Genomic DNA, 19,594 nt, shown 5'->3' with positions numbered 1-19,594 from the left:
TTCATTTTGGCCCAAAGAGAGCAAAAAGGACTTGCCAGCCCAGTCCGCTTTTGTTTTTTATCTTACTGTTTGCCCTGTTTTGGCCAACCGTTTGCCTTCGGCTCCTTATCGCTGCCCCTTTATTTTTTGCTCCTGTTCTGTTTTTATTGAACAGCGCTTTCATTGTTTGATTTTTGTCAACGCTTCCCAGGCTCTGCTTCACTTTGCTTACATAAGTGCCCGTCCCGCCGTCCTGCTAACTTGGCCAAGATGGTTTCCCTCGAAGCCTGTGCCATTTGCTCTGCATCTTGCGTGTTTGATATTTTTTTTGTTGTTGCTTGCCTCACCCAGAGGCCATTGTTCATTTCTCGGTTAGTTGGTCTTTTAATCGCCTTGCTTAGTTATCCTGCCAACTGACTTTAGCCGTCTTTAGCCGGGCTTTTCATTTCAATTAGTCGGAGAGCATTGCTTAAAGTGACTTGCCGTTCTGGCTCACTTAATCCCTTTGCTGTAGCGTTTGAGTTATTAGGTTAATATTTAATTGACATTTTCCAGATCAAAGACGGGGTTCTAGTTCGTTTATTTTTACCTGGGCTTATCTGCTCGACGTGCCGTGACTTTGTTTTAACGCCATTGATACGATAATTACAGGCGATAATGCATCAAAAACACACACACACACACACACACGCTAGTTCGCCTGACTGCTAAAAATTCAGCTGCAGTGGCAAAAATTGCTACTTAATTATCCCCTCCTTTGTGCCACCCCCTTCCTCCCCCCGGCAATCCTTCGCCATCCATCCTTGGCTCATCCTCGTCGTCAATGTCACGACTGCATGCCGCCGTTTGCCCCTCCTCCCATTCCCCCTCCCTTGGGGTAACTTTACAATTAACTACTAATTGCTCATACGCCACGTTGCCCGGATAGAACAAAGTCAGGTGTGCGTGGCGGCAGCAGCTTCCTTTCCCAGTCTCCTTTTCCTCCCCCCGCTCCCCTCTCCCCACCCACTGTATTTTTCTTTGCCGCCTTTTGCTCTAATTATTCGCGTTGTCACCCACCAGGCTGCTTTGTTTCTTTTGTTGTTGCCTCCGCTGTCTGGCATTTACTGAATTAAGTTTTAAATTTTTATTAAATGCCTTTGCGCATTTTTCGTCCCCGACTTTCAGCTACTGTAATTAGTTTTTAATTGCTTTTCAGGCAACGAAACTATTCGAGGCCCCCCATGAAAAGCAAATAGTTCACAGGTCGCTTAAAGATATCTACATATTCCATTTTCGCAACTTTACCGCGTCCCAGCTGTGGAAAAGTCAATCAGCAATCGGTTGTGATTCACATCAACCGCTCCTTCGGAAAATGGCATGAAAAATATTCGAACGAAAATGAAAGCCCGCAAAAAGCGGCTGCCGGGATAAAAGGGAAAGTAATCACGAAACTTTTGCAATAAATCTATGAAAATAATGAAAAACCCAAACCCATCGCGTTCGCCATTCTCCCTCACTATTAGGTTTTCAATATTTTGCACATATAGAAGGATGTCAATATGGAAATGGATAGGTCGCCCAAGAGGTCAGTGCGACAAAAAAAATACTCTCAGTCCGATATTAAGAATAGGAAGATGGATTGGATACTTTATTCTGCAGTACACATACAGGCACTATGGGTAATTTACTATTTATAGTTATGCTCATTAAAAACAAATTGTTAAAAATGTCATAATTTTTGTTCTCGTAATAAAATTCAAAAATAAAATGCAATTTGCATTTAGTTAATTCGTTTTTATTAGTAGTCATTTAAGTTTAATTTAAACAACCATTTATATGTTAATATAGCAAATCATGTTGTATTCATTTTAAATTCATTTGCAACAAGATTAATTTGGTGAAAAGTTAAAACTCAATTCGATACCCTGATGACAATCAGCATAAATCAAACAATGACCCGGGTTCTGTCATTTATTTCCTTGTCAACAAATTAGACTCGATACCAACAGTTGGGTATCGGGTAGCCTTAATCACATAAGGCGAATACTCCACTCCCACAGGGTATCAATCAGCAAACATTGTGTTCGAAAAGGTCCTTCACTCAGACACACGGCTCTTGTTCGTTCCAATTTCTGCACACAAACAAGTAATGCTAACCCACACAAATACAAATACAAACACACACACAAACAAACTCACCTCATGCAAATTGCAAACACATGTCGAAGGCGCAAAACATTGTCAAGCAAAATGAAAAATTTATGAAAACGAAAATGAAACAACAACACACGAACAGCGAAAAATGTGTCGCGCCCGGCTCAGAAAAAAATAAAACATATTTTGCAAGGGGAGCTGGGAAAAAACGTTGAGTTTTCGTTACGTTTACGTGAAACTTCCAACTCATTTCGCCCAAATGACAAGCCATTTTGTGTGCCAAGTGCCAAATATTTTACATGCCAGCCAGCCAAACATATTTTGGCACAAAACAGCTTAACAAAATGGAGAGCATTCGAAACGAACGAGCAGGACAGCTGGCTCGCTTTTGCGAAATCACTCATACGCAACGTTGCCGCCGAGCATTGAACAGCTCCAATTGCCGTTTGATGGTTCATTAAAATTTTGCTGCTGCATTGGTTCGACCCAATGGGGCACAATAAATCTACACCAGCTGCCGACCGAGCATTTAAGGGGTTATATACCTTTTTCACCAGAGAAATACATGGTTTTTATTTATTTTTTTTAGCATGTTAACATTGTTTTATTTAAATTCAATAAAAATTTTATCAAAGTACGTGTCCTTAACTTAATTCGTATAAAATTTCGAGTGAAAATTTTGAGTATTGTGGAAGTTATAGTCCTTCCCGCAGAAGTCCTTTTTTCATTAGAGGCTTGCGGTGAGCATGAAAACAAGAAAACGGCTCAACTTAAAAAAAAGTGAAAAAAACTACGTTAGTATATAGTGTTACCTAGTTCGTGAACGAAGGGTTTTACGAAAAAATTTTTTTACAGTTACAGTGATTATTTTTTCAAAAAAACCGATTTTTCGAGGTCTAATAATTTAGTTTTTCGCCCCAAAAAAATAGAAAAATTTGTCGAAAAAAAAATTCCTTCGTTCACGAACTAGCTATTGTATCTACAAACAATCCCCCAAAATTTCAAATCGATCGATGTAGTGGTTACCGAGATATCGTGCTCACCGAAATGACCTTTTCTCAAAAATGCGATTCCGAGATAATCGCGTTTAAAGTTTTAGGTGGACATTAGGTACACCGTACACCGTGCGCTATGAACCGCTGTATCTTAGGTTCTACTGCTCCGATCTCTAAAAAATTTTGCAGAAAAATTGTTGAAAGTATGTACATCAAAAAAAATTATAAAATTTTTTTCGATTTTTTGATTCTGAAAAAGGTATATAACCCCTTAAACGAACGATGCAACGGCTCCAAAAAGGAGCTCAAAGGTTCAAGTTCTGCAGGTGGAAACCCATTTGCCGGTGGCACCTATGCTAAATTAATGTTGGCCGCAGGCTCAGATAAATAGCAAAATAAATTAAAGTGTACAGCAAGGGCTGCACCTTAATTGCCGGGAAAAGTCGAGTCTTGAGGGGATCTTAACCTGGAAAAACATATTCTCACTCTGGAATAATGTAAATGGGATACCTGGCACACGTGGGCGAGTATTTTCAGTCATTATTTATCGCGTAATGGCAAAACATTAAAAAAGTACTTAAAAAGAGAAACATACCTATGTCACACATACTACATAATTTCACAGTAACGATTGTTTGTTTATTTATAAACCAAAACAGTATAAATAAATTGTAACTAATATTTGTAACCTTTTCGTTCCCTTTAATACTAGTAAATGTATTTGTACTCCTTTGGAATAATTGTTCTTAGTTTTTTCTTAGGCAATTCAATACCAATCCCAAGTTTCCCATTTCTACCTCGGAATCGTTAAACCGCTGAAATGTCAAGAATCTTTCATTACCCAAATGATGGGGCACTGCGCTGTCGAGTGACTTGGGTTGAATACATTTTTGTTAGGCTTTTCATGAGCTTACATGCCACTCACGCAGGTGCTTTTCCTGCCCCAGCCACGCATATATCTAATTTTAAACATTTTTCAAACTCAATTACATTCCAAGAAGTCGTGCCGAGGGAGTCGGCAGATACGAGAGATCCGAGATGGTGGCCCAAATGGATGTGGGAGTGCCCCTGCCAGGTAATTGCTTGCAAATTACACAGTAACCCCGGGAAGTGAAATCCTGGGGAGACAAAGGCTGCAAGCTGCGAAAACTTTCCTGAAGTTGTGACTCTGCTCGTAATGAAATCAAACAAAGACACCGAATGCGAAATGCGAGATGCTAGATGGTGGAAGGTGGAAAGGTAGAAGGTAGGGAATATAATCTTAAATTAGCAGCAAAACTCGGCAATTATGCGAGAAGTTGGCCAAAAGCAGTTGCCAACTCCGCAAACCATTCTCGTTTTTCGAGTGTGTCTGTCGTCTTCGCTGAGCAAATGCTAATGACTCGAAGTGCCCGCACAAAGTCAAAGAGAAAGCGAAACGAGAGTGGGAGAAAGTCAAGCCACAGGTTGACTGACTGACAGACGAAGTGGAGTGGCTGCCGGAAATGGCAGCGCCAAATGGCAGCACAAAATGGCTGTTTGTTTGCTTCCGGTCTAGGCAGAAGACGGCAAACACATTTAGCCACGAAGTGGGGAAAGCTCCGCTCCGCCCTCGCACATATTTTATGCAAACGCAAGGCACACTGCCACTTTTCTATGCCACAAAAAATACCCCCCTCTATAGGTGTGCATGCCGCAGACTTAAAATGGAAAACCGCGACCCCACCACCTTTCCACGTTCGCCGGGCCCACATTCAAAATGCTTAGTTCATATTAATAATTCATAAAAATTTATGCGAAATAGACAACACTCGCTTCTGCGGTCTAAGCCTGGCTGACAGCTGCCATTTTGCGGTCGGCGGGCCGATGAAGTCGACTCCGGCCATCTGTTTCGAATATTTGATATGCATTCGCCGTTGTTTTTACTCCGCTCTTTGTTTACATAACATCCGCCTGCTGCAAAGGCATCATATATATAGCATATATATACGAGAAGAGTCCGTGTTGATGTTGCTGTTCAGTCCATTTTGTTTTCGTACCAATTTATTTCCTGCATATCAGCTTACATTTTTGAGCAAGGTTTCTGTTTAACCTTGCTTTTCAGTTTTTGTTTCCGGGAAGCCAAATAGAGCGGAAGAAGGAAAAACTTTGAACTTGCTATTGAAATTCATTTGGTAGTCAAGGCCTACTTTTCCAGGTAGCACACCAAATATATTTGTGTCTTTAAATAAAAATTCGTGTATAAGTAGTAGTATAGTATAGTAATAAGATATTCAATAAACAAAGAAATGCCCACATGTTTTGAATGCTTAATTAATTAATTAATTTAAAACAAAAAATCTATGAAAGCAAACACCCCTGCCACAAATTAATAACGCCCCTCATATGCTTTTCCTAATTTGTCCACAAGCCTCGAGCATTTACGACCCCTCCAATTATAAAAGTAATTTCCCATTAATCCGCTTAAAAATAAAAAGAAATTGAATTTCAAACCCCTCCCCGATGGCCACATTCAGTCCTGATTTTCCAACTCACTTGATGATGCGATTAGGACATTTAGGTACAAATTTTCAAATCAAAGCAGTTCTAGCGTCTAAAATTCATTATATTGAAAAATAATATTTTATGATATTTATATACCGATGCTAAAATTCCGAAGGCCATTGAGGACCTTTTGCTGCTGGAGTCGCAGAATGTGTTTTCGATTGGAGGACGGGATCCTTTTGTGCATTCGAAGGCATCGCAAAGAATGTGTGGGCCTCCTTCATCCTTTATCGGCATTATTCCTACTCAGTCTGATTGGATTCACTTTTGTCTACGATCTGTGGTTCGTTTTGCCGTTGTTAACTGATCCCCAAGGGATTTGGCACAAGTTGAACTGGCTGCTCGGCATTTATGTGGTCTTCAATATTCTGGCCAACTGGTGGCTTGGTTTTACGAGCAACACGACGGTGGGCAGCTTGCCCCCGAAGAGGCAACATCCGGAGGCAGGTGAGGCACACCTGTGGCACTACTGCACCACCTGCCAGAAGCTGGTGCCTCCGAGATCCTGGCATTGTCGTCTCTGCAACGATTGCATCCTGAAAAGGGATCACCATTGCACCTTCTTAGGAAACTGCGTCGGCCACAATAATCAGCGATACTTTCTGGGCTTCCTGTTTCATCTGACTCTCGGCACTGGACAAGCCTTGGTCTACAATGCCATGTTATCCTGGAAACACAATGCTTTTCTCGTATCCGATCCCTTGTTTCTGGTGGCCCACGATTATAGAGACGATCCGTTGTTAGATTGGAAGATCACAGTTGGCAGCATATTCAAGCTGAACTTTTTACTTTTTCTGGTTCCGCTAGGAATGTTTATCCTGCAAATGGTTATGGTTTCTCGGAACAGTACTTGCTATTTGATAATGGATCGTAGCTACGATGTCGGCTGGCGGCGAAACTTTGAAATGGTTTTGGGAAGGAGGCGGTTCTGGACCTTCTTTTCAGCCACAATCGCAAGTCCTCTGCCCAACGACGGAACCAAGTGGATCTGCAAGCAGAACGTTTAAGTATGAAAAATAATAATAATAATAAAAAGCTAACCTAATAAACTAAATATTAAAAATAATTCAAGATGAAATTGAAAATGACATTTTATTACCCTGTTGTGTACAAACAAAATGGAGCACTTTGAAATTTGTGTAATTTTTAGTTCACTCTTACATCTGAATATTAGTAGACAACAGCAGAATTCTTGATATCTCTGAGCCATGTGCTACGTGAATATTGGACTTAAATACTTTGCCAAACGAAGTCCCAAGAACTTCGTAAGGATAATTCACCCACTGTCGTTTATCTTTCTACTGGGGATGACCGCATTCTTTTTCGGACATCAGATGTTTTATATAGCACCCCAATTATATGGTGGTGTGTTATATAAGATCTGCTGGATTGTGGCCATATTCATAACGTACAACATTCTGGGAAACATGCTGGCCTGCTATCATACAAACTCATCTGTTGAAAGCCTGCCAAAGGATCGCCAAGTTCCAACTCCAGGAGATGAGCACACCTGGATCTATTGTAAAACCTGTCAAAAGCTAATGCCTCCACGATCCTGGCACTGTGATCTTTGCCGGTGTTGCATTTTGAAGAGGGATCACCACTGCATCTTCACAGGAACTTGCATTGGTCACAACAATCATCGTTACTTCTTCTGGTTGACCTTCTACTTAACATTGGGATTGATCGGATGCATTGGTTCCCATTTCCTTCATGCCATAATACATGGCTTTCATTTGATCAGCTTTCTTGGCTTGGACTTGATTAACATGATTTTCCAGCACAATGGCCCAGAGCCCAGTTTGTATTATAAGCCAGTTTTCGGGCTCTGTTTGTTGCTCTGCTGCTTACCAGGGATAATGTTGGCATGGCAAATCCAGATATTATGCACAAACTCTGATTACTATAATTTTTACTCTCAAGTGTACGATTTGGGATTGAAAAAGAACTGCAAGATTATGTTGGGTGAGCGGGGACTTTGGACCTTCCTCTCACCCTCGGTGAAGAGTCCTTTGCCCCACGATGGCACCCAGTGGCAGATGAAGCACAGTGTCTAAATTATAAGTATTTTGAGTATTAAATATATGTTTTCAACCCATAAGTATAAACTTTATTTCGACAGAAAAAAGTACCTATTGAAAAGTTTGTCAAAATTGAGTTAAGATACTGAGATTGAAATCCAAATTTTTTTGATATTTAAAACCATGTGCATTTTGACTGATCTGTGCCATCATTATGCCAATCTCTATCCCAAGAAGTTCGTGGACATAGCTCATCCTCTATCAGTCTTAACCGTTTTGGTTGGCACTGCCTTCTTCTTCAAATTGCAAATGTTTGTCATAACGCCATTTGTTTTCAATGACCTGCTGTGCAAAGTACTTTGGATCGTGGGAGCCTTTATAGTCTACAATATCCTGGGAAACCAACTGGCTTGCTATTGCCTAGATACTTCCGTGGACAGTCTGCCCCAGGATCGAAGAACGCCGAGTGCTGAAGAGGAGCACCTGTGGCACTATTGTGAGATCTGCCAGAGGTTAATGCCTCCTCGATCCTGGCACTGTAACCTGTGTAAATGCTGTATTTTAAAGCGGGATCATCATTGCGTTTTCACGGCAACTTGCATTGGCCACAACAACCACCGATATTTCTTTTGGTTCACGTTTTACTTGACCCTTGGAACTGGCTTGAGTATATTGACAACAATAATTTATATTGTGAAGAAAGGCTACCTCTTTGACCCGTTCCCACTCTATAGAATCATATTCAATGTTGAGCATTCCAAAACCTCTGATGGCTACAGTTTCTGCGAGTATTTAATTTTCTTACTCAACATTTGCGCCTGTGTTCTACCTGCCATTATGTTGGCGTTTCAGAAAAGAATTGTCTACTTCAACACCACTTACTATAAGATGTGCACTCGCACTTATGATCTGGGCTTCACAAAGAACTGCAAGTTTATTATGGGGGAGAGAGGCCTCTGGACTTTTATTTCGCCCACACTCAAAAGTCCTCTTCCTCATGACGGCACTCATTGGGAAACAAATTCCTCGCCACCATCAGTTCCAGTAAATGTTAAATAAACGGAAATATAGAAAAGCTATAAGCATGTAGTGATCTCAGGATTAAACGCCATTTAATTAAAATTTCAGCACTCTTCACAATAAATTTTAGTTATTTTTACTCAACCATCGCAGTCATGGCTTCACAGGAGGAAAACAGGATTTCTAGGATCAAAGACCGCCTCCTTAAAGCTGTAGATTCCTGGACTGATCCCCTGGCAATATTTTTAAACATCTTCCTTACCCTTTTTTACTACCTTTACGATGTGTTCTACGTTGTGCCACAAATGTTGGGAACCACTGGAAATGCAGTGCACTTCGTAGTGACCACATGGATTGTGTACAATATCCTGGGAAATCTGAGAGCCTGCAGCAAAACGAAAAGTTCTGTGGACACCTTGCCACCTGAGTTGATGCAACCTGCGAAGGGAGAGGAGCACTTGTGGCACTCCTGCGAAAAGTGCCAGAGGACTGTTCCACCGAGATCCTGGCACTGCAAAGTCTGCAATATTTGCATTTTGAAGCGCGATCACCACTGCTCCTTTGTGGCCAATTGTGTTGGCCATAACAACCATCGTTATTTCATGTGGTTTGCTTTTTATGCAACTCTCGGAAGTACAATTGCCCTGGTCGAAAATTTACTATTCGCCTTAAGAAACAAAATTAGTGTGCTTAGCTTATTTTCCTTTAATGGCCTTTTGCTTGCAGAGTATTTACATCGCGGCTCAGTTAACATGGCTTTGGAGGTCCAAGTTCGATTGGTTTTTTATGTAAACATATGCGCCGTCTTATTTCCGGGGCTACTGTTTTTCCAACAAATATTTCTGATTCGAAGAAACGCCGTAATGCATAACTCCTCTGATCGCACTTATGATCTCGGATGTTGGAAAAACTTTGCTCAGGTCCTTGGACGCCGTCATTTCTGGACCTTCCTATCACCAAGTATTAAGAGTCCTCTGCCCAACGATGGAACCCAGTGGCAGTCGAAGCACAACGTCTAAAACTATCTGATTTTATTCACAAAACATTGACCATTGTCTTGTGCAGATTATATTCTATTTTGCAACCCCACAGTATCGAGTCTTTCGCCTCATTAATTTCTGCTAATTACCTTGCGAAACCGAGGGTTGAAAAGCAGGGTGAGGGGGTAGTTGAAAGTATAAACGTGCCACGTGCCACAGTTAAATCCGATTGTCTGTTTGGCTTGTGCATTTCAGTACTTCAATCTAAGTGAAGAGTCAATGATTTTTGGTATACATTTTGAGAGATTTTATAGCATAGTTTAAAAAAGTATTTAGTAACTATTAGATTTAAAAGATTAATACAATTTCAGGCTGGCTTTTGAGTAGATGTAAATTATCTAGTAATCTAGTAATGGTGTTGACTGATAGGATTTTGATAAGTCGCCTATTAACAGATTTTTTTCAAGACTTTTAACGTCCTACATTTGCATAAAGCTCCCCATTCCGAATTCGATGAGGAGAGCCTTCTGCCCACCGAAGTCAACCTCAAATCTGTCCGTGGCTTGTGACACCTTCTGCCGCAAGTCGAAAACACTTGTCAAGTGTCGGAAAAAGCCGAAATCCGTTTTGAAAAATGAAGCCGGCTAGAAGGAGACTCGGGGAAGGGCCAAAGGGAGGATTAATGACGGCGCATGCCAGTGACAAGCCTCGGAACACGGAATCAAAGTCCGAGAGTGGGCGTATCCGTGTTTCGTGTTTCGGTGCATGAAAAATGTTCGAGGTGCGAAATCTGTTGCGAGCTCTAAACAACATAATTGCCAAATAAAAAAGTCGCCGCCGGCTCAAACCGCCTCTGACCATTAATCAAAACTGGCTGAAAAATGAGCAGAGCCATTCTGGGCAGCTCTCCTTTGGAGCAGATGCCTTTTGGCCAAAAGCACGAGTCAGCCAGCCGGTCCACTGAGAAATGGCATTGTCAACACTTTTTGGCCAATCGGAAAAGGCGGGGAATCCCCGTCAGCGACGTTTGTTCCGGCAATCGCTTATTGCGACGGCCAAATATAAGTCCCCGATTCCGATTCCGATTCCGCCTCCTTCGTCGACAACTGATGGCTGATGACCTCTGATTCTTGATTGCAGCACACTCAATTGGGCAACTTCCGAGGGGCCAAAAAGGCGGAGGAGGCGGAGAAAAATAGCAGCCGATACGTGTGACTGGCCTTTAAAGATTTGGCCAACAGTAACGTAATCATAGGCCGCATTGTTGTAGTACTGAAGAGGTAATTTCCAGAAAGGAGAAACCGGTCCTGGCATCTGTTTTGGATTTTTGAATGTGCTCTCAACAAGGCTGGAGTATCGGGTTTTAAAGTGCGGGCCCATTTCCATAGGGGAAAGGGTATTAGGTCCTTCCGTCCTCTTTTTCAGATAGCAACCACTGCCAGAAGCCGACTCTGTTAACTGGTTGGCTGACTGTCCCCCAAACCCAAACCAAACTGAGCCCCAAACTCCTGAGGGCCACTAAGCATTCGCCAACAACAACTACTGTTCAAAGGACAAAGGGGATTTGGGACAAGGAAGGGGGACTGCGACTGCGAGGACACGCGTCTGCTGGTCGGGATCATAGGGGTCATTGTAATCATAACGGTGACTCTCCTCTCGAAAGGAGACTTCCCGAACAGGACGAAAAAATGCGCTGAATTACTCATATCCCATAAAGGGTGCCTGCTGCTTAAAATATACGTAATATAAGCAATTCTAAACAATTTCACATGAGCATTTCATGTATTTCAACCCTGACCAGTAACAATTTTAATCAAATATTCCCTCCTCTCTTTTTTGGCAGCAAAACAAACGCAATCGAGTGGAGCGGCTTTTTCTGCAGATTTCTGACCAAGAATTCGCTTTGCTCCCCCAGAAGCCGGCTGTTCTGCCGCTGCGCTGCTCTGCTGTGATTTTCCTCTGCTTTTCCGCTGCTTTTCCTCTGCTTTTCCGCTGCCTCTGGGATGATGGACAAATGGCATCGCCAAGTGAGCCACTAAGCAGCGACAGTTTTTATGATTTTTCGGTTTCAGCGTGTTTTCTTTTGTTTGCTTTGCAATTATTTCCCCTCACGGGAAAAGTGGACTGTAATGTTACTATTGCTGTCTCTTTCGGTGGTGTCTCTTATGTTAACTCACCCCAATTTTCCGCATTCCCACAATTGTCGCACTTTTGTTTTTCGGGGGAGGAGTTAAACAATTTGTTTGCGATATTTTCTTTGATATTTGAGAACTTATTTTTGGTATTCTCAAAATTTGCATACATTTTATGTGGCGTGCACTTAGTTTCGTTGTTTCACTGTTTCTGTGTCTTTGGGTAATTTAATTTGCACCAAGTGCCTTCACCTTTTTCTGCTCCTTTTTCCTCGGAATTATTTGCATTTGCCTGTCTGTGACCCCTTGATATTATTCCTGCCACCCACTTTATTTGCCCGGCACTTCACACGCTGCCACTTTCCCATTTCCCATTTCCCACTCCTTCCCATTTTCCACCCCCCAACACGTACGCACATTCAGTTTCCCAGCCGCTTGTTCCTCTTTGCGGTCATTTAACTGATGTTTCTATCTCGTCCAGACTTCCTTTGTCTCTGTCCCACTTTCTCCCATCTCTCTCTGGCCTTCTCTTGACCTGCGGCCTTTTCCGGCCAGCAAACGGCAAATGCTGAAATCGTGCGAAAAATTAAATAAATGACCGGCTCGATTTGCCCATTCCCATTTCGATCGGGTTCGCCTTTATTTCCACCTTATTTATGGCTTTAATGTGCTATAATTCTGCATTGATTTCCATTTACCTTTTAAATTTATAGCCCGAAGCCCCTGAGCCGAGTTAGCTGCTTGAATATTTGATATTTCTTTCAAAGTACCAATCGAATTTCGGCCGCCATTTGATTTTATCGGGTCTATTTCGGGAGCACATAAATGATAAAAGGTATTTGTGCACCAGAACACATACCTTTTAGGATGCTATTGTTGGATTTTGTCACATTTAAAAATGTACTTAACTGGCTATATTTATTAAAAAAAATATTTTATGTTCGTACAGCAAATGGTTTTTCAATCCCAATCACCTGAATATGTTTAAAATTAAAGTTTTAATGAATATTTATTTAAATACTTGGTACCAACAATTCGGTAAACCGAACTCTATCAAAAAGTTCGTGCAACATCACTCTTTCTCCATCCATTTTAAGCCATCTCGTTTGCATTCGGCAGCAAATTGGCCAACGTCCTTGCAGCTTGTACTCCGAAATTGCCTTTCATAGCGTCAATTCCATCAGCAATTTCCGCGCCAATTAAAAAATTGTTGCAACTGGCCGTTTTCGTTTTCTGGCCCTTGGCATTATTCGCCACTTTTCCATGCGAAGCACGCACTGAGTGGGCCGAGAGGGTGGCGGAAAAACCAGGGGTGGGTGGAAAAGTGGAAAATGCTGCAGTGCCAGAGCTGTTAAGGCGGCATTTTGGGGCGCGGAATCGCGAATGAGCTCAATCTGGCTCGGCCTTCCCTCTTTTTGTTGTTCATCATAAATAAATACTGTTAATTTTTCAATTGTTCGCTTGGGCGCTTAACAGCCTCCGCCCGCTTGCTTTACCCCCTTTAACCCCCGTTTACCCCCTTTTACCCCCTTTCAACCCATCAAACGAGGCACGTGCAACGCCATGCACATAATGGAGGGGATCCAGCGGAAAATTGTCGGGGGCATCCGATTCAGCATATGCCGGAGTCAAAATATGTGCTGCCCGGAAGTTTTGGGCTACGTGGTGACGGAGATTGACAGACTAGACAATCGGCACACTCCAACAATTTATTAGAGGTAGAGGTTAATAGGTGTGATTTATTGCATCCTCATCAAACTGATAATATAATGTTGCAAAACATAAAAAATTGTAGGTCGTAATTGGTTAAATTGCAGTTTTTATGGAGAGTAATATAAATTAATTACCATATATCATATATTATATGATATACAAACGTTAAAGCTATAATAAAATCAAGTTAATAAAGGTTCTCATTTATTTATTATTTTTGTATTTCTAATTTTATCATTTCAATGTCCACCCGCTGATTTCCTGCTGTGTACGAACAATAAAGCTGACAGTTTTCATCAGACGGGGACGTGATAGCTTGAAGAAGGAATGGAGCTGAAGGCCAAGGATCGAGTGCGGAGGCAGAAGTCCTGGAGGACACGTGGTGGTGTCTGGACTCCGGGAAGAGCGGCGTCGGAAAAGTTGGAACCGGCGTCGCCACCGGATATCAAACTGTTTCGCCTGTTTGCTGGAATGCCCCGTCCTAATATGCAATATACGATACACTACGATACACGATATACAATATACAATATACAATATACCATATAGTATCCAAATATCCCGCACACATGCCAGGAGCAGCTGTCACACTGCGAGGCTCGGGACTCCCGTCTCAAACTTATCGCTCCGGAACGGAAGGAGCGGAGAACCTGATGAGCAAAAGCCATTTTAATTTCAAACGCTCCCGCCTGACTTTATATAAATCCGTCAGTCATGACAAGGCACATCTGTCCTGCCCGGATCACCTCCTCCCTTTTCCGTTCGGCAAATGGAATGCCTAATCGAAGTAAATTGAATCACATAAACGCGACAACGCGCCCAACGAATCTCAAAAACAGGGACAGGAGCAGCGACCCTATCGAGGTCCTTGTGCCAACGGGAAGTGAAAGCTGCTCGAATGAAAGGGAGTGGGTCGAAAATCTGCCCCAGGCTCAAGTGACATGCTGAGAAGGATTGGAGGTGGAGGCCAAATTGATAAATATGGAAGGAACTAAGGCAAAAATTGGTTACTTTGCAGCTCTTTCATTCAATGCCTTTCAACATTTTGACTTAAAACATGAAAGAACATTTGTTTAAATTTAAAACAAAGGGCTTGTTAAGCCCTCATAAGCTTAAACGTTCGCTGTTAAAATTTAAATAAATAAATAACCGTCGAATTGCATTACGATAATAAATCAAAGGGCCTTAAACACATCCAATCAATAAGCGGTTTAAGCCCCACCCAATAATGCGAAAAACCATTTTAACAATTTCGAACTTGCTCTGGTAATCCGCAAATGAAAATTAGTCCATGCTAATAAAAAAAAAGAGTAATTTCCATATTAAGCAAATAAAATTATCAAATGAAATAATCGAAATGCAAACAATCCACTTTAGATTTCATGTTTTGGTTATTTCGCTTTGTTATTTTATGTTGGCACTTAATTCCGCTGCAATTTGGCTGGCGAGGTAATTAATTAGTTCGAAAATCCCTTTGACCTTTAGCGGAGGTCGTGTCTTGAGCAGAGTTTCCCGTTCCCCTTGGGTTTTCCGCACTTTCCACCCTGCACTCACACTCGAACAAAGTGTATCTGCTTACCAGGAGCAAGAGAAATTAATTTACGAGGTGAAACTTATTTGCGAAACCCTTTTGCGCTCCGTCGGTTAAGGAAAAGGGGTTGGGGATTGGAGGTGGGGGTGGGTGTGGGCTGAAGGCCAGTGGGTGGCGGCACTCCATTGAAGCGTTTAAATTGCTGTCAACAAAAGGCAAACAAATAAATAAAAGCCAACCTCCAAAGGCATCGTGGGCGGGGGTGGACGGCCAAGTGACAAAGTGGGCGGACCGCACAACAAATATGTCTACAAATGGACGACCACGGAGGGATATAGAAGTGGGCGGGGAAAATTAACGGATAGAGGAGCCTCTGAAAGGAAGACCCTCAAATGACCCAAAACAACCAAGTCGAAACGTGCGCCAAGTGAAATGATTAACACATTCTCAAAGGAGTGGCACACAGAGAAAGATACATTTTAAAAATGTTTTAGCTTTTCAAAAAGGTAAAGAAAGGCATTCTTTTTCACTGAAAATAAACCTTTTTTTCTATTTGAAGTTTGGGAGATAAGTTCAAAATGAATTGGATCAAATAAATTGTTAATAATCCTTTAAAATAAACTATTATTTCCCCTGTGTATATCAAAAACTTTGAGACAAGTGATCTGTAGATTGGCGTGTCTGAGCTGGTTGAGATAACACGCAAAATATGTAAGCCACTACCGCAGAAAGCGACAGGCTTTAATTACGAGCTTGTCAGAAGCTGTTGGGAAATTCAGCCCCCAAGGTCAGCGGGAAATCTGTGAGTGGCATCAATAGGGACACTCTGCATTCGCTTAGCTCCTTTCGTCCGACAAACGTGGCAGGCACTCAAATGGCACATAAGCAGCAAAGGATATGAGGAAGCACGTGGAGGATGAGGGGCACGGGAATGGAGAACACGCGCAGGACACGCAAGGAAACGGTAGCAAAGGTGGCCAAAGATGGAAGTATAAACGGAATATATGCATTGCGATATTTTCTCTTGCCGAAATACTCTTCAAAGAGAGGGTTATACTTAAGTCTTGATTATCGTTTTCAATCCGTTTATAACGTACTTTTAAAAAACATTACCTGATAAAAAATAAATAATAAATTTATTAATATAATATATTGATATAATAATTTTATTTTATAAAAATGCATTCTAAATAGTCATTACCTTCAAGTACAAAAAAGATATGGGTTGTCAGGAAAAACTTAGCTCGAGAACCCTTTCCAAAGTCATCAGAAAGTGTAAGTGCTTCTGCCCTATTGCGTCTTGAAAGCATCTCAAAAGAGCAGGGAAATGGAAATCAGCCCGAAAATGGCAAACATGTGGCAAGGCCATCGCAGGTGGGCGGTGGGTGGCGCTGGGTTTTCGGCCAAGGACTTCGCAATCGAGTTAACCGGCGAGTATAAATAGCCGGGACGGCAATCGGGCATGCATGCAAATGGCCAGGCCAAAAAAGGCAGAAGGCGAGCGTTAAAAACGGAATCCACTCATCAATAATGCATTCCGCAGTGGAGCAGATACAAAACCAGATTGAGATACAAAGGCAGATGGAGATTGCAGACTGGGGAAAGGAGAAAGGAGAGCGGAGACCTGACATTGATATGTCAACTAATCCGGCGGCACTTTCGTCGCCGACCTGAGGTCACCTCTCCGCTTTTCACCTCCCCCCTCCCCCTCCTGCTAAGCTGCCCAGCTGGGCAGTTTTCCTTTTTCGACGAGTGCCGGCAGGACATAATCGCTTGTTGATCCTTTATAAATACCGGGCAGGAACAGCAGCTGCCAACGAGCGTCCTGCGGAAAGTGACTGACTATTGGCCTGAGTTGAGTGTCGGAAAAGCGGGTGACATAATCAAATCAATAATTTATGAGTCCACTTCGCTGTAAGCGGATTTACATTGGCCAACACTTGGTCGAGCTCCCTGGGGGATCAGAAACTTTTTGGCCACTTGCCGCTGAAAGGGAATCAGCAACTGATATCAATTAGGTGGAAAGTGATAAGTTCGCCGGCTGTTTGTTTATTTGTCTATTTGGCTAACTTTTGACTGGTTGGTCCTTGGGATGGGAAGGCACTTCCTTCGAGGGCTAATGCTGCGCACACTCTGTTCAGCTGTGGATGATAATGCCAGTCACCACCAGAAAAAGGATAACAGCACCAGCAGCGGGAAAAACAATCCCAAACAAGCTGTTACTGTGAGGGGAAATAATTGCAGAGCAAACAAAACAAAAGGAATGCGGGATGAAACCGAAAAATCATAAAAACTGTCGCTGCTTAGTTTCCTCACTTGGCGATGCCATTTGTCCATCATCCCAACGGCAGCGGAAAAGCAGAGGAAAAGCTGGGGAAAGGCAGCGCAGTGGCAGAGCAGCAGCAGCGCAGTCAACGACGCAGAAAAAGAATATCAAGAAAAGCCGCTTCACTCGATTGCCTTTGTTACCCTGCCAAGGGAGATGGTATATAATATTGGTAATGGTTTGGCAAGAGGTTATAATATTTAGATATTATGCAGCATGCACCCTGTATTACCATTATACGATTTGACTAATTTGGCGCCTTTTGAGTGCACTTTTTCGTCCCGTTGGAAAAGTCTCCCTTCGAGAGCAGGGCCACCGTTATGATTACAATGACCCCCATGATCCCGACCAGCAGCCTCGTGTCATCGTAGTCCCATTTCCCATTTACCATTTCGCATTTCCCATTTCCCTGTCCCGCATCCCTTTTGTCCTTTGAACACTCGCACGTTGTTGGCAAATGCTTAGCGGTAAATTTTAGTCCTGCACACACAGGAGCAGTGTGAGCACGAGGATGTGGTTGAGGGACATCAGTCCTGGCTCCTGGCAGTGGTTGCTATCTGTATCCGTACCCCCAGTCTTATCCCTTCCCCCCTCAAACATCCGCCTTTCCTTTTGGAGACACAGGCCCGCAGTTTAAAGTTCCTCTAGTTCATACCATTCCTGTGATGTGCCAACGGTTTCCATAGGCCATGTTGACGGCAAATTCAAATATCCACAACAGATGCCCTCACACAGCCCTCTTTCGTCCTTCATCCTCCAATTTGCGGGCCGGGGACAATGCGGCGTATGATTATTCGACTGCTAATGTGAGGGAAGTCGTCGCTTTTCGGCTGGTTTGTGGTCTTGGTTAGTTCTTTGTGTTCCCTGTGTGGCAGCCAGGGATTTTTGGAGCCACCTCAATTTAAGGTTGAAATGCTGGCCTGGCAACCGAAGGTAGCAGCTGCTTTTCATCGTCTGGCCAACGGAAGTTGACCAATTGAGTTCGCTGCAATCAGTGGAAATAAAGTACAAGCTTTGCTTAAATATGATGTTTTTACGATACAAACATCTCCTTTTACACGAATATAATCGGATTCGAAGCCAAATTTCTTACTTTAAAATCTCAAACTAATAGGAAAGCTCAGAGATTTTTTCAACTCACTCATATACTCACCCACATAATCAACTAACTTTTCTAAACTGATCTGCCTGGCCGCAAATGCTTGGGTAGACAATTGAATTCATCATACGCCACGTTGGCCGCAACCTTTTCGCACGGCTGCTGGCGAGGCATGCTACGTATGTGTGGCGGAACACACACAATGCATGCCACAAATACCAGCTAACTGCCTGGGGGTACAGTAAATACTCTATGAAAGTTCGGTGTTTATACATGAGTCTGAAATGTGTTTAATGTTGCCAGGAATTGCGCAATTATAAATTAAACAAGTATAAATTAAACAAAGTTAGAATAAATTAAATATTCACTGGATTATTTTTACTAAACTTTTTTTGGCCCTTATCGAGTAACCACTATCGACTCATAAATGTATTTATTCCAGCGATTTATTGTTCAAAATATTTGGTTGTGCTTATTGAAATTCTAAAGGGATAAACGGAGGTTCCCCCTTCCCCTCCCCCTCTCCCCGTAACTCTTTATTTGCCGCTGGCATAACTACAAATATGTAGTTGGGCGAGTAGAAAGTAGCAGAAGCGACCAAGTTGCCGCCGGGCAAAGCAAATATAGTACCAACAAATACCAGCCAGCAAAAGCCAACAGCCGACACTTGGCCAGGACTTTCAACTGCTGCTGCACAAGAAGAAAATATAATTTTAGTAGGAGGACTTGCTAGGATTAAGGTATTAATAACTTATTTATCTAAATAAAAGAAATACAAAATACATTTATTTATACCTGGCATGATATTTGTCAACTTAAGAAAATATGGATTAATTATCAAAATATCATATGTATACAAAATATCCTTTAGCTTTATAAATCTCTTGCTCTTTCCCCGTACTCATTTCTTTCAGTGCACCTGCTTCTTTTGCTTCCATTACTACTTTTGATTTTGCTGCTGGTGCCGTCGTGTTGTTGTTGCTGCCCTGCAGCGACCGCAACGCCTCCTGCCGCAACTTTTGCTGCCACACTATAAATATAACATTAATTTTTATGTTTTCATATTTAGCAACGCTTCGCTAGGCACACACACACACACACACCCAATACTACTATTCGAACACCCCGAGGCAGTCGCA

The 19,594-nt window shown here is 42.3% G+C and overlaps 4 protein-coding genes across 4 annotated transcripts; all 4 read left to right on the top strand.

Annotated features, from left to right (window-relative positions):
- Positions 1-5,666: 5,666 nt before the first annotated feature.
- On the top strand, positions 5,667-6,699 carry LOC108095697 (probable palmitoyltransferase ZDHHC24). Its single transcript, XM_017196868.1, has one exon. It carries the CDS (start codon positions 5,732-5,734, stop codon positions 6,638-6,640), a length of 909 nt encoding a protein of 302 aa, XP_017052357.1. The 5' UTR covers positions 5,667-5,731; the 3' UTR covers positions 6,641-6,699.
- A 61-nt stretch (positions 6,700-6,760) lies between these two features.
- On the top strand, positions 6,761-7,734 carry LOC108095986 (probable palmitoyltransferase ZDHHC24). Its single transcript, XM_017197331.1, has one exon. The coding sequence runs from the start codon at positions 6,842-6,844 to the stop codon at positions 7,688-7,690; it is 849 nt and encodes a 282-aa protein (XP_017052820.1). The 5' UTR covers positions 6,761-6,841; the 3' UTR covers positions 7,691-7,734.
- Positions 7,735-7,761: 27 nt separating this feature from the next.
- LOC108095985 (probable palmitoyltransferase ZDHHC24) lies at positions 7,762-8,818 on the top strand. The gene has a single exon (XM_017197330.1). It carries the CDS (start codon positions 7,838-7,840, stop codon positions 8,711-8,713), a length of 876 nt encoding a protein of 291 aa, XP_017052819.1. The 5' UTR covers positions 7,762-7,837; the 3' UTR covers positions 8,714-8,818.
- On the top strand, positions 8,748-9,763 carry LOC108095987 (probable palmitoyltransferase ZDHHC24). Its single transcript, XM_017197332.2, has one exon. It carries the CDS (start codon positions 8,830-8,832, stop codon positions 9,691-9,693), a length of 864 nt encoding a protein of 287 aa, XP_017052821.2. The 5' UTR covers positions 8,748-8,829; the 3' UTR covers positions 9,694-9,763.
- The last annotated feature ends 9,831 nt before the right edge of the window (positions 9,764-19,594 follow it).

This window comes from Drosophila ficusphila, unplaced genomic scaffold, assembly GCF_018152265.1.
Source record: "Drosophila ficusphila isolate 14025-0441.05 unplaced genomic scaffold, ASM1815226v1 contig_791, whole genome shotgun sequence".
Lineage (NCBI taxonomy): Eukaryota > Metazoa > Arthropoda > Insecta > Diptera > Drosophilidae > Drosophila > Drosophila ficusphila.
Note: the sequence above shows the minus strand (reverse complement) of the source record. Positions and strands in the feature narration are given on the sequence as shown.

Bases quoted from the DNA above. Each gene is read 5' to 3' on its own strand.
- LOC108095697 (XM_017196868.1), top strand. From the start codon at position 5,732: ATGCTAAAATTCCGAAGGCCATTGAGGACCTTTTGCTGCTGGAGTCGC.
- LOC108095986 (XM_017197331.1), top strand. From the start codon at position 6,842: ATGTGCTACGTGAATATTGGACTTAAATACTTTGCCAAACGAAGTCCC.
- LOC108095985 (XM_017197330.1), top strand. From the start codon at position 7,838: ATGTGCATTTTGACTGATCTGTGCCATCATTATGCCAATCTCTATCCC.
- LOC108095987 (XM_017197332.2), top strand. From the start codon at position 8,830: ATGGCTTCACAGGAGGAAAACAGGATTTCTAGGATCAAAGACCGCCTC.